Here is a 14,432-nt window from a genome sequence, read left to right as displayed (position 1 = left end):
GGTTGAGGCTCTCCATACTACCAATTTTTCGATTAATAGAAACTAGTGTCTGGGGTGAAGTTGCGAGAAACGCCACCCCCACGTGAGTAACCACCACCGCGACCACCACGGCCATGGAAACCACCACAGCCACCGTGGACAGTAGCAAATGCAGAAGGGCTGACATCCGCAGGAAGAGAAAAAGTGTTGTGATGTTGTTCCGCACTTAATAATAAAGCTTCCAAAGCGTTGTAGGTGATAGCGGTGTCTCGGGCTTGTGCAAAGGAAACAGTAGTCTCATATTGTGGACCAACCTTGCTCATAATAATGGCGACTAAATCAGATTCTGAAACGAGAGCACCACAGAGTGCAAGATTATCGGCAATGACATTAACCTTATCAAGATAATCGGCGATAGAAAGATCACCACGAGAAGTATTCATCAATTCGCTATGCATCTGAATAATACGATTTTGAGAAGTAGAAGCATATCGTTCTTGGAGAGACGACCAAGCAGAGGTAGAATCAATCTTGTTGACAATTGTACCAAGAACCTTAGGAGTGAGAGAACTAGTAATCCAAGAGAGAATCATCTGATCAGTTTGAATCCATTCATTGTATAAAGGATTCACTTTGTTGGTGAGTTTACCGTTGTCATCCAGTAGAAAGGCAACAAGGCAGGGAGAGTCTCCAGTGACATAGGAGAGCAGATTACGACTTCGAAGAAGAGAGAAACTGAGCACGCCAGAAATGGTAGTTGCGATCGAGCTTGGTTGTGAGAAAATTGGTGACCGAGGGAATAGAGGCAGCAGCAGTACAGAAGGACGCCATAGCTGAAAAGAAAAAAAAGATTGAACTTTATCCTTCGTCGTTAGACTAGGGCTTGTGATACCATGAAAGCTAATCTAATATGTTTATAGAACACAACTCAATTAATGAGTGAGCTGATTACATTGATATTTATATGAGTAGAATTGATATACGTGTAGAATTAGGATAACAAATAAATGGCAGCATGTGAACTAAATGCAAAACAGAATCAAGATTGAACTTGATCTGCAGCAGTAGCATGGTCTGAGGAATCTATGTTGGGACAAGACTGTCGTTGTGCAGGTGGTATTGCAGTCGGTTTATCAATATATATATATATATATATATATATATATATATATATATATATATATAATCCTTTCGATGAGCTTCAATTAAAAGATCCCTCAAATAAGCTTATGTAAGGGACCTATATTGCACAGACACGGACAAGAATTCGGCGACAAAGTGACATGGCAACATGGCAAATCTCAAAAAATAAGGACACGAACATGACTATCTAAAAAAAAATGCTAGTGAAAACAAAAGTATCACTAGAAATAAAATAAAAAATATCCTTTTATATCAATGTCATCGAACGAAAAAAAATTCTCTTGAATTAGAAAACCGAAATCAAGGAGAAAAAGAACCCACGGGCCAAGCTTGGCAGACTCCCCCGGTCGCCGAAACACGGATGAGGGTTTTCTTTCAGAACCTTATTCACCCCTTTCTGTAAGTCAAGATCAACATGATTGGTTGGGTGGCTAGAAGCTGACTAATCAGCTCGAAAGAAGAACGCTATAGCGGGAGATTTATTTTGTATCAAGAGTTTGTTGGAAAGGCCAGGGAAGACAGATTGATAGATGATGTTAAATCGAGACAGAGAGAGAGAGAGAGAGAGAGAGAGAGAAAGCTCCTCGTTGGCTTTTCGAGACAAATCATAGGAATGGTGCTAATTCCCATATTCCTTTTAGTCTCGTTTGGTTTTAAGGGCCTCCCCGTCCTCTTCTAGTTTTTTGAAAGCCATAAAACTTTCGATTTGGATCAACATCTGATCCAAAGTAATCCATCTCATAATTGCATATGAAAATAAACAGAGTTTTCTTTCCACCAGCAAAGTCAAGTATTGAATGAGTGTTCGTTTTTGGAGATGGATAGAAATCCTTGTTTCATCTTTCAGTTAGAAACGGGGAGGGGAAATGCCACTTGTGACGGCCAACGGAAGGACCAGCCCCCTTTGTTTCGGAAGTTGTTTATATTTCTACATATGTTTCTTCCTCACTTTCCTGCTTCTTTTCTTTACTCTCTCAAAAAAGAGTTATGTTTATGTTCGTAGTACCTAGCAGTGAGAATCCTAAAAATGATTGTTCTGATGTATCAAGTAAATTCTTTTAAATGCAAAAATAAAATAATTCTCTGTGGTGGAACAACATTTCCCCCTCGAATAAATTCTTCTTTTTGGTTGCTAAGGAAATGTTGTTATGTTGCCTTGAACGGTGCACTAATCCTTTGAATCAAGTACCAACATGTATCATCCCCCCTAGAACAACGTTCTCTGTCAAACCCTTCAACTAATCGATACGTAGACTAATACTAAATGTACGCATACAATGTGTGCAAACTGTGTAAAGTGATGATAGTTTAATGAATAAAGTGAGCAACATATCTTGAAGGTAGGAAATGTGTCTTAGGGTAACAAATCATTTTAGGCCCCTATGATTCTAAAATGGTTAAAAGCGTTTTTATAAATTAATACCAAAATTCGATATAAAAGAAAATCAAATACCAAAATTTCGATATATAAGAAAATCAAATACCAAAATTTCGATATATAAGAGTGTAATTGTGGTTTCTTTTGTTGTGAAACTAATTATTAAGAGAGAATAGGGGGATGGCCGTTAGGGAAGAGAGAAAGAGAGAAGGGCTTTTAGTATTCTATATTTCTATGTGTAATTCCTGATACTTAGTGCCTTTATTTATACTAATAATGATAAAATGTACTTGCCCTACAATTAATACAAGTTGTACAAGGAGAGGATCTTCTAGATCTAACGGAATTTCTACTTCTAGTTTACACAATTATTAGAATTCCATCCTTAGTTTTTTAACAATTTTGCAAATGAAGAGAGGAAAAAACTCTAAAAATGTGTTTGGATGAGAAAATTTAAGATTGCTAAGAAATTTTAAAATGATAGACTTTTATTTTCTAAAATTTGTAAATTTTCTTGTTTTAGTTAAACTAAAAGTATAATGGAATTTGAACACATAAATTTTTATTTTTAAACTCGCACTCGTAGAAATTCTGACTTTTGTCAAAATTCCATGTTTATTTTATTCATTCTAAACATAGTGTAAAGCAGCATGCAAAACTAAACAACGTCCATCCTAAGGAAAAAGAATGGCCGAACTACCATCGTTATTTCATCTCCACCGTCAGGAAAGGGGAACCACCACTCCACTCTGAATTGCATCTCCATCATAATTTCATAAAGAGCTGATTTCGTAGAAAGCATCACTTAAGGGATTCTTGCTGATTTTGTGGTGTGGAGTTGATTTCCAACATCCCCTTCTGTCGATCTTATTTCTCGTTGGCTATATCTTCCATGGGAAACAAGATTTCTGGTTGCTTTACAGCAATTCCCCAAGGCAAGATAAAGCTTCTGTTCTTTTCTTTTGTTTTTACCCTAATTTAGTTTTGTACAGAACTTGCTATGGTTGTGCAATTTTCGTTCACATTTTATCTTGGGTGCAAAAGTTGCATTTAATCATTTAACCTGTGTTTTTACTTTTCATTTACCCTAATGTGCCAATGTTGCATTTTTCGCCAGTACTCTTTAGGGTTTTTTTTTCTTTTTTTCTTTTTTTTCTTTTTTTTCTTTAAATGATACTCCAAACTACTCTAAACGGAAAGGGAGATTTCAAGCGCACTGCCATGCATCAACCCAAAATAAACATGCGATATTTTAAACTGCTCTTTAGCTTTTTCTGAAAATGAAGAACAAGCGTAGCGTTGTTAAGTAGTGAGTGTGCTGTTACAATCAACCCAAAATAAGAACGTGAAAGTAACAGGCATAGTTCATGTGTTCCTTAATTTGGCTGGTTTGTGACTTTTACTAGCAGGTGGTACTTCAGAGTTGGGACCAGATTGTAAAACGATAAGCCAACCCAATGAGTACCCAACTGGAACAATTTACGAATACACTGTCAAGGTAAACAAGCCTATCTTCAATTAGTTTTTGCACTTCTCCTCTCTCTGTCTAGCTGGTAACATCAGTACTGGTCGTTTAGTTCACGGAATAGGTTCTTTGGGAAGAAAACTCCCATGTCTATTGTCAGGAGATGGGAATGGAAAATTTTGATTTCGTGTTTGGAAACGCTGGGAAATGGAAAATTTTGATGTCGCCATTTCTCCCGTTCCTATGTTTGTTTTACAAAGTAGTGGGAATCAAAATTTGTTCAGTTTTTCAATAATAAAGTTCTATCAAGTCGGTATTTTAATTTACAAGTAGTGTAAATCAGTCAAAAAATAATGCTTGCTCTTCAAAATGACGGGAAAAAAAATTCTTGAGGGAAGCCAGTTGGTATGAAATTCATGCTCATGTGAAAGTTCATACCCATGCAGCAGGTATCACATTCTCAAGAGTGTGTTTACCAGACATGAAAAATGGTATCTCGTACCTATTCCCAGTGCTCTAATCCACGTATTGAACGCCAAATGTTTTTCAAACTGTAAATATAGCAAAAGGTAGATAGTTTCGAAAATATGTGATTGTGTTGAATGTGTTCTCTCTCTCTAGCTGTACAAATCCATAAACGAAATTCATATGTTGGATAGAAGTAGTTTTATTGTATCTTGATTTATAGTTCATCTGGTGGTTGCTAATTTATATGTTTTGTGCAGGATGTTAAAGGAAAGGATGTGAATCTTAGCATGTACAGGGGAAAGGTTCTAGTGATTGTTAATGTTGCTTCCCAATGGTATTCCTTATAATCACCTTTCTGGCATTTTTTTCGTTCTTCGTAATATTTTTAACCAAAAAATGCAAAGTTCTTCGTTGATTGTTGATTTTCATTTCACTGATTTCCGCAGTGGATTGACGGATGAAAACTACACGGAATTTAATCAACTATATCAAAAGTATAAAGATAAAGGTATGGATTCTGAGCTGATGTTATTTTTTCATGCTTGCCATTTTAACAACCATTAAAAAATTTAACTGTAACAACCAGGTTTCTAGAAAAATTAGTCTTGAGCTGCCATTGATCGATGAAGTTTTTTTTCTTCTAGTAATTAAATTTATTCTGTTTTGCTTCTGCAACAGTCTAATATTTATGAGAAGAACAAGAATTCCCTCAGTTTTGTAATATGAAAAAACATTTTCATCATAAACTCAATTACTAGGTCAAAAGGTTACTGAAATATTTCTACTATTCTCTGTACTTCTTCTCCTTTGTATCATGTACCGGGGGTGCGGCGCAGGCTTGGAGATTCTGGCATTTCCGTGCAACCAGTTTGCTGCTCAGGAACCAGGAAGTAATGAACAGATTCAAGAGTTTGCCTGCACTCGTTTCAAAACAGCATTCCCAATTTTTAACAAGGTAGATTCAGAATCGAAACACTAGGTTATGTTGCATCTGCTTTCCAACAGTGTAAACATATTAGACTTTTAGGCAAGCCAGAAGATTGTTCGACTGGATGCCTCATGCATTGTCTTTGTAAAACAACGAACAACTGCATTGTAACTATGTGCATGCTAACAAACTTAAACTTCTAGAATTTCATATATGTATAATTGTTCTATATCAGTGCTTATTTATAACTCCCGTTAGGAATTTTGCAGGTTAAGAGTTTTAGATGTGTTCTTGGACGTTGTTGTAATTATTGCACACTTTTAAATTTACCATTTTTGTTCTTGTGTTAGATTGAAGTAAACGGGTTTAATACTGCTCCGTTGTACAAGTTCTTGAAGTTAGGCAAATGGGGATTCTTCGATGACGATATCCAGTGGAACTTTGCTAAGTTTCTTGTTGACCAGCAGGGGAAACCTGTCGGTCGTTATTACCCAACAACTTCACCCCTTAGCCTTCAGGTGAAAACCTGGACGTCGAATTCTCAAATATAATGTTATGCTGCTTCTGTTGTTTATTGCAGTGATCATCGGTAGGTTTTGTCAAGTACTCTAGCTGTTTAACATTGTATTGTTTTTGCAGCATGACATAAACAGGTTATTGGAAGCCTCATGAATACTGTGAGATGTAAAGGCGTTAACCCGAGGGTGCATGCTCCCCGCCAGATTCACTAATCGAACAAAACGATTTCTTTTCTTTGTTTGATGATTGACATTGGCCTAGTTGGGAGTCAAGATGTAATGATCTCTTCCGAACCATCGTTGACAGTGACCTGTGATACAAAAACTCACTAGCTTCATCTAGTTTCCTTTAAATCTTGTAAAACCTGGTCTGTTAATTGGTTGTTAGGAGTTTAAAGATGCTAATCTCGTGGACACGTTTTTGAAGAAAATGCCCGTCTGCTGGCATTCACGAAATAAAGGTCCGATATGGTCACGCCACCATCGCCTAACTCACACCTGTTTGAGCAGACGGGGGACGAGCATTCTTCGCTGTGTTTTATGTTTTTCCGATCGATACAAGCGCTGTTGTCCCCAAAACACTCCCTTACGACCTTAGTTTAACAAAAGTGATGGTAAACATCCTAATGGTTCCAGATTGGTACACATGGAACCACATCTCAAGATACCAAACAAATCAAAGACATTAGCAGGGCTGTCATTAGAAGGGGCTATAATCACTTCTGAGGCAATAATCGCTTTTCCCAAAAGTGACTATGTCCCTATTAATGAATCACTACCAACAAGCCCCGAACGGAACAGGCGATGCTCCATCACCTTGATAGCGAAACACAAATTGCTCTGAAGATTTGTACAAAAAGAGAAAAACTCATTCATCCATACATATGCGGCATACAATTCTGCAAATTGTGATTTTGAATTGGTTACGAACTTCAAAAGGACTTTTGATTCAATAAGAAGTTTCCACCTAAAAGCCAAAAGAATATCTTGCTACAGATGAGTCTCTTAACCTCCACACTACTTGAAACTTCCTCAATGAGTGAATTTTGTTACCGAAACATCTCCCAGAGTTATGGATTTTGTTACAGATTATGTTAGCATAAACTTGTTCAACCGCCGGTGGGTGAAGAGTCGTCAAGTTACCCTTCTCACAGATGCAGTTCATTTACAACAACACATATATACAAAACCGGCATGTCTGTTGCAGCTTATCTTCATCCGCGAGTCAAGTCAATACCAGTGTGGCCATTTCTCAAATCAACTTGCCGCGAGCCAGGCCAAATGCCTGCACCGGAGGGATTATAATTTTGAGTAGGTGGGGCACTGCTTGGTAGAGCCAATTTCTCGCTATGCTGTGGCTCGGAATTCTCGTCGCTATTGGGACCAGCCAATTGCTTGTTCTTGGTCTTCGAGCTACCATATACAAAACTGCAAAGCACAACCTGCAACAACACATGAATCGGATCTTCAATAGGCATCTGCATTCCTTCACTACAATTAGAACTGATAAAAGTGCTTCTAAGATCATCCGATGCTAGACAAATATCAAATGTCACGACATGTGTGCAAGTGCAGACAACCAGCAGGAAATAAAACATTAGCATTCAGCCTAGAAACGTTGAACAAATTACTGAGCAGTAAACAAAATACCTGCACTGGAGTTGCTGCAATAAGCACTGCGACAGCACCACCAATGACATGACCATTAGGATTAGAAAGGGAAACACTTATTCCCCCTGTTCGATTGCGAGGTCCACCATCCTCGGCAACTAAGTACGAACCTGACAAGCATAATATCTGGAACCGACCCTGCAGAGCCACATAAACAACCAAGTTAAAGGCAGAAAATAAGCTAATTATTGCAAAAACCAGACTTGCAAAAGTAAGTGCATTTTTATGAGCAATGATTCACTATTTCAGCGTTGAATACTGTGATAGACAATTTACTTGATAAAGTTAAGAACACGTTTCTGGGAAGAATATATAAACCTTTTGAGCTGCTCCAGAATGGAACAAACAAAAGAGAAATGTTGATACTCTTTGAGATGGAAGTAGGCATTCCAGCCTACTTAAAACCTGGATAGTATCTGGGATTCTGAACTAATTACTGTCAGAGTAACAATGTTTAACCTGCTTCTAACAGTTAACCCACTCCTAATGGCACCTTTTCTCCTCTTACTAATAAGCATTGACCAATCCACTGAACTATGTTAGGTTCGGCCACTAAGAAGGGTTGGCAACAGCCTCAACGACAATCACCATAAGCATCTCCAGATTCTAACATCTGATTATCTGGCTATCTCACTGAGACTTGCAGCTGCTACAGCCACCATCAACCCATTAAATCATCAAACAGCCAGAGTGTGCTGTCATATGTGGACATCTACAATTTACAAGACCCTTTGACGAATCCTTCTACATCTAACTAAGCATGCAAGCAACCTTCCCGAGGCAGATTTAAATTGCCTGCCTCAAAAACCATGAACATCACAGTATAGCTTAAAACCCCAAACCGTAAACAAATGTTGAGTTTTTTTCCTTACCATCCTCCCATATTGCACAGATAAAGATACAGATGGGGATATCCAGTACCATACGGTACGCTAACACGGCAAATCTCTAAAAAAATAACGATACAATATGGAAATTAAACTAATATATATTTTTAAAACTATATTTTATAGGGTTCATATGTCATTATATAAGTTCAATAACAAAAGAGTGAAGCATTCATGTTTATCTTTTAACATTAATAAAATAACTCACTGCTCAGTATTTATGGTTTTTGAGAATGGTCCCCGCCTATCCCAGGAATGGAATGATTATCCCTGCCCAATGGGTCTACATCCATCTCTAAATGTCCCGGTGAGTCTACCAAATCCACAAGAACAACGGAATTTAGAAACTACAACAACCCAAATTCCTAACTTAATTCAAGTCAAGATTAATATTTTATCTTGACCGTATGCTAGGAGTACAAGTATCCAATAGTCAACACCACAAGTCAATGATACTCCAAGTGGAGTTTCTGATGAGTATCGGAAGGTATCGTGGGGGTGTAGGCATCCGATACTCACCCTTGTCCAAATTTGAAGTATTGGTGCAACATAGACATTCTCCAAACAGACTCCCTGCCTCCTAGCCCACTTCATTTATCTCCTTTTCATTCTATTATTTCATTAGTTCTAATTCTATTGGTGGCCCAAAGGCCGTGTTAGCACATTGTATACCATTACCAACTGTTCTTCTGCCCCATATGTATTTGATAAGTAGTTAATTACTGCACTAATTTCCCTTTCCCATCAGCTATTTGAACCAAACAGAGTGCTCAAACTATTAAAAGAAAATAAATGTACTATAACTATAACCAAGCACAAATTTACACAATGAGCGGACAGCTCTTAGCAATCATAAACATTATAATGCTCAACAACTTAACTACAGTTACAACTTACAGTATTTGCACAAAATGATTTAAACAAATAGAAGAAAATTTGCAGCTTCCTATCCTAGTTTTGGAATAGAAATTCTAACTGAGATATGGTCCAATATAGAAGGAAAAGGAACTAAAATGGAATTATTTCTTCTGCTGATACGTACTTAATTACTGCCCTAATTTCTCATTAGGAACTAAAAATGTTCAAATTATTACAGAAAATGAGATGTACTATACATATAACCAACCACAAACTTACACAATGAGCCTGGAAGTGGACAGCTGTTTGCAATCATAAACGTTACAACACTTCACTAACTCAACTAAGTTGCCAACTTTGGTATTTGCAAGAAATATTTTTATAAATAAGAAACATGTGGCATCATATCCCACTTTTGAAATGGAATTATCCATTAGATATAGTCCAACATAGAAGGAAAAGTATCTAAAATGGAATTCTTTCTTATGCGCCATAACGAGCAAAATTAAAGAGAAAATTGAGTTAACCTCATATGTGACACTGACACCAGTAGATGCAGGCTCGCGTAGAGTTACAGAAGACACTGCACCATTTCCAGACAATATGCATAGCGCCCTTGGTCTCTGTTGTGCGAATAACAATAATTTTGCTGCAATGTCCTATTGAAAAACGATGAGGAAAAATGTTTAACAGGGGCAGGAGTTCATATGCATTTAAGCAATAAACCAACAGATAACTATCATTCAAAAGCAAGTTCAAGACGAAGACATAAAGACTTTCACCAAGAACCAGACACTACAGAAATCAGTAAGGAAACAGTAAACAGACAAGTGTTGCATGCATATAGAGTAGCTTGACTTGCGTGTGTTTTTTCAAATGTATGTACTATGTATCTTGACTTTCTGGAATCCTAGTGATATGGCCATTCAACTGATATGTACATGTTCTAACTTCTAATAATTCCTACTGGGCTTTAACATAATAATAGGTAAAGCATTATGCAAAATTTTAATAGTGTAGTTCTATAGATTTATGATCCATAAACATCCACTTCAATATTTTAAAAACTATTTGGTCAGAAGCTTCTATTTAGTTATCTGAAGCAAGCATAATAGGGGCCAGTAAGAATGATCAGTGCCCATTTCTGGTATTCATCTGTTTTCTTTTCCTTATGCATGAATTTAAGAGCTTATGCAGGTTGAAACCATAATTAAACAAAAAAAATAACTACAACCTCCAGTGTCCTCACGGAGGGACTGTTGAGCACAACACATTGGAGCAACTCCATTGTTAGAGCACAAAATGTTTGTGACATCAATTCTTAGTATCTTACTAATACGAGCGGTGTCTAGCATACCTCTCCAACTCCAATGGTGATAACATGGGGTGCAAAAGCTAATCCTGCCGAAGTGTTCATCCAATCTCCTATGAAAACAGTTTAAAACGTCCAAGACATGGTAAGAATAAGCCGCCCTTATAAAACATGTGAGAAATAGAAAAACTTGAACTGGAAAATTACAAACGTCTAACCACCAACGATAAAAAAAAAAATCGAGTGTAGCGTACATAAAACAACTATATCACCAGAATCCATGACTGTTACTTCTACATACATCTCTGCTTCTGAACTCCTATACATCTTTAGATGTTTGTGCTAAAAAAAGTCGTTTGTTAGTGAGCACCTCAAGGACAATACTCGTAATTTACAAAATGGGGGAAGTTTACTAACATTAGCAGAATTGGCATGAATTAGCCACCATTTATAGAAATTGAATGAACGAAATTGATAAGAAAATGCTAAACAATAATGGACCACTAAATGCTAGCCAACTAAATTTAGAAAAATTGATAAAATTAGAACCGGAAGCAAACAAAAGTAAGACATAAAAAGGGGTGTTAGCAATTGCACAGAGATTTACCAAGAGCAGCCAACTGTTGCTTCCTACCACTCCCAGGTGGCCTCCCTCTACTACGTTTCGCGGTCGGATTGGTTGAACCCGGTGTAGGAGTAGGTGTTGCAGACATGGGAGACAACCCCAGAGAAACTGGCCCATCGGGGCCATACTTCCGGGGCCTCCCTCTTTTCTTCTTTACAGGCTGAGCTGAAGGCGCTCCGGGAGTGACATTCATGGTACTGCCATGATGTTCAAAATTGGGTCTTGAAGGCTCCACTGAGAATGTTGATCCCACAGAGCTGACCCTCACATTGGACTGAGGTTGGATGAGGGTGTTTGAGATGGGCCTGAACCCAAGTGCAGCATGGTGAAGTCCGCCACCGCCGCCAGCCTGTGATCCAGGAATAGACCCACCAACCCCTCCTCCCCTATTGATGTAGTATGAAGCTGACCCACCAGACAATCCCATTGCTTCCCTCCCATCCATGCATTTACTAAGAGATTTGTCACTAAAAACCTCAACTCTTTGTCACCTAAAGATCGTTTCTACAACCCTCTTAGTCAATTTTAAAGAAAACAGAAAATTCAAACAAAATGGGGGAAAGGTTATAACATTATTTTAAAAACCAAAAAAAAAAAAGAGGGGAAATAAATCCCCTTCAACCCTAAATCTTCAAAATACAAAAACAGAGTGAGCTTATAAAAAAGGGTTTTGCTTGAAGTTCCAGAAAAATCTAAAACCCTAAAAAGTTCGGACCTTTATCCACAGAAACAAGTAACCAAGTGACTGCAGAGCTTGAACATTAGGACCCCTACAGACCCATTACACAAAATATCCAGCAAAAACCAAAATGTAGAAAATCCGGAGCTCAGGGAGCTACAGAGAAGCAAGAATAACAACCTGGCAGCTCTTGAGCGACTGCCTCAGACACAGCAACAGAACAAAACCCTAGATTTGAAGTCTAGGGTTTTGACAGGCAAATGCAGGAGGTGGAAAAGGGGAAAAAAAGGAGGGAGGAAAAGACAAAGGGAAAGGGGTTGGGGAGAAAAAAAAAATGAAATGAAAATTTGAGCTTTTGTATGAAGTTGTGTGTGTGTGTGAGAGAGAGAGTTTTGTGTGTGAACTGTGAACTACTAACTGAGCAGGAGAGAGAGAGAGAGAGAGAGAGAGAGACAGTGCTTTTACCTTTTTCTTTAATCTGATCCGGTGAGTGAGGCCTGACGGGAGCTGTGGTACGGTGTCAGTATCCCTGACCATACGAAAGGAAAGACTTATTATTGCCATTGGACAGACGGGCCCCTACCCGGGTACCAACCTAGATGTCCTCGTCAGATTGAATCCTCGCCGGATCCATTCCCTAGGGATCGTAGAGATCATGTAATCGTGTCCGTTTATCGTATATCTTGCGATCAATTTTGGTTAAGTACTATTTATATTTGAATTTTAAATTTTAAATTTTAAATTTTAAATGATTTCTGACCGCACGATATACGGTAAACGGACACGATTGCGTGATCCCTAGGGAATGGATCCGGCGAGGATCCTGGTTCCTTTCTTAGGGCACAGAGTCCTCCAGTCCCCATGCCCACATTCTTCGGAAGAGAATTCTCTACCCTCCTAATCTTTTTACCCTTTCATCTTCTCTTATTTGAATGGTCACGGTTAAGCCACGTCAACATCTTATATTAATATTTTTATAGAGATAATAAAACAAAAAATAATGTGTGAGAGAAGGAGATAGAAGGGGATGGGAATAGGAGGGTAGAGAATCCTCCTCCACATTTCTCACCCTTTCCCTTACCTCTCTCTCTTGGTCTTGGTGTTGGTATCTTTGCTGAGTTAGGCCATCTCTAACTGAATGAGGGTTAGAGGGCTCGTTTTAGCCCTCTGGACCTCCAACAAATTAATATTTTAATAAACAGTGCAGGGTCATATTTCTTAGGCCATCTCCAATCAAGGGTTGGCCAGAGGGCTCGTTTTAGCCCTCTGGTCCTCCAAGATATTAATATTTTAATAAACAGTATAGGGTCATATTTGCCTCCATCTCCAACCGAGGGTCAAAGGGCCATAGAGCTCGTTTTAGCCCTGTCACAATAAACCGTCTCCAATCGAGGGCCAAAGGGTCATAGGGCCAAACATAATTTATTATTTAAATTTAAAAACTACAACAACTTAAATTTATGTTGTATAATTTTTATGTTGGTTAGTGTTATTTAATGTTGTTTCATATTGTTTAATGTTGTTTCATTTTACTTAATTTAATTTAATGTTGTATAATGGCTTAGGAACTTATAGAAAAAAAATAGAATTTAAAAAAAATATGAAACACAAATTTTGTAAAATAGATGTTACAGGAAAAAAAATAGAATTTAAAAAAAATGTGAAACAAATTTTGTAAAATAGAAGTTATAGGAAAAAATTGAATTTAAAAGAAAATATGAAACAAATTTTGTAAAATAGAAGTTATAGGAAGTTATAGAAAAAAAGTAGAATTTAAAAATAGAAGTTATAGGAAAAAAAATTTGTAAATAAAAATAAATAAATAAAATTGTAAAAAAAAGTATTCAAAAATAACAGCTAGCTAACATCAGCTAGCTGTTGTATTCAAAATTTTCCCAACTATTCGTGAACCGACATTATTGCTCTTATTCCTGCTGGTTATATCCGACAGGAAACCCGACAATTTTAAGCAAAAAATTTGGCCAGCCTGGGGTTAGCTGGCTGGTTGGAAGGGGCCAGCCTTTTGGTCCTTTGGCCCTTTCAGATTCCGTGGGGCCCATGAGCCCTCTGGCCTAACCCTCGATTGGAGATGGTTTTTGAGCTATTTTCGACCCTTTGGACCCTTTAGTTGGAGATGGCCTTATCATTTCCAACCGAAGGCCAAATGGCCATAGGGCTCGTTTTAGCCTTGTTACAAAAAATCATTTCCAACCAAGAGCCAGAGGACCATAAGGCCAAAAATAATTAAAAATTTAAAATAAATTGTGAAAACACTTATTCGTTGTAGTAATTGGCGCCGCTTCATGTTTACTTGCGACGGTTAACAATTTTATGTTAAATTAATTTTTTAATTTAAGTGTCCAATTACTAGTACAACTTAGTTTGAGATAGTTACATGTATAAATGCACATTTATCATCTCTAACAGGAAGCTTATATTTGGGGCACCCATTATATTTGTCCCACATAGGTCGTGGGAGAGAATTGAGCAAACAAAAGTTTGCATGTGTGGCACCTATTAT

General features: G+C 37.7%; 2 protein-coding genes across 3 annotated transcripts; one reads left to right on the top strand and one right to left on the bottom strand.

Annotated features, from left to right (window-relative positions):
* Window positions 1–729: 729 nt before the first annotated feature.
* Window positions 730–6,372, top strand: LOC137710055 (putative glutathione peroxidase 8). Its single transcript, XM_088695175.1, has 7 exons — window positions 730–793; window positions 3,910–3,998; window positions 4,691–4,767; window positions 4,880–4,941; window positions 5,270–5,388; window positions 5,712–5,879; window positions 6,001–6,372. Exons 1-7 carry the CDS (start codon window positions 730–732, stop codon window positions 6,031–6,033), a joined length of 612 nt encoding a protein of 203 aa, XP_088551301.1. The 3' UTR covers window positions 6,034–6,372.
* Window positions 6,373–6,791: 419 nt separating this feature from the next.
* Window positions 6,792–12,414, bottom strand: LOC137710967 (AT-hook motif nuclear-localized protein 5). Of its 2 annotated transcripts, none has more exons than XM_088695776.1 (6): window positions 12,377–12,414; window positions 11,215–11,723; window positions 10,653–10,720; window positions 9,823–9,954; window positions 7,530–7,688; window positions 6,792–7,321 (listed from the first exon to the last, which is right to left on the bottom strand). In XM_088695776.1, the coding sequence occupies exons 2-6, from the start codon at window positions 11,675–11,677 to the stop codon at window positions 7,094–7,096; spliced, it is 1,050 nt and encodes a 349-aa protein (XP_088551902.1). In that variant the 5' UTR covers window positions 11,678–11,723; window positions 12,377–12,414; the 3' UTR covers window positions 6,792–7,093. The 2 variants fall into 2 exon arrangements, with proteins under 2 accessions (XP_088551902.1, XP_068306244.1); XM_068450143.2 differs by lacking the exon at window positions 12,377–12,414 and adding an exon at window positions 12,092–12,334.
* Window positions 12,415–14,432: the final 2,018 nt, after the last annotated feature.

This window comes from Pyrus communis, chromosome 6 (genome assembly GCF_041283825.1).
Source record: "Pyrus communis isolate YQ-2024b chromosome 6, ASM4128382v1, whole genome shotgun sequence".
NCBI lineage: Eukaryota > Viridiplantae > Streptophyta > Magnoliopsida > Rosales > Rosaceae > Pyrus > Pyrus communis.
This window is presented reverse-complemented; position numbering and strand designations above follow the sequence as displayed.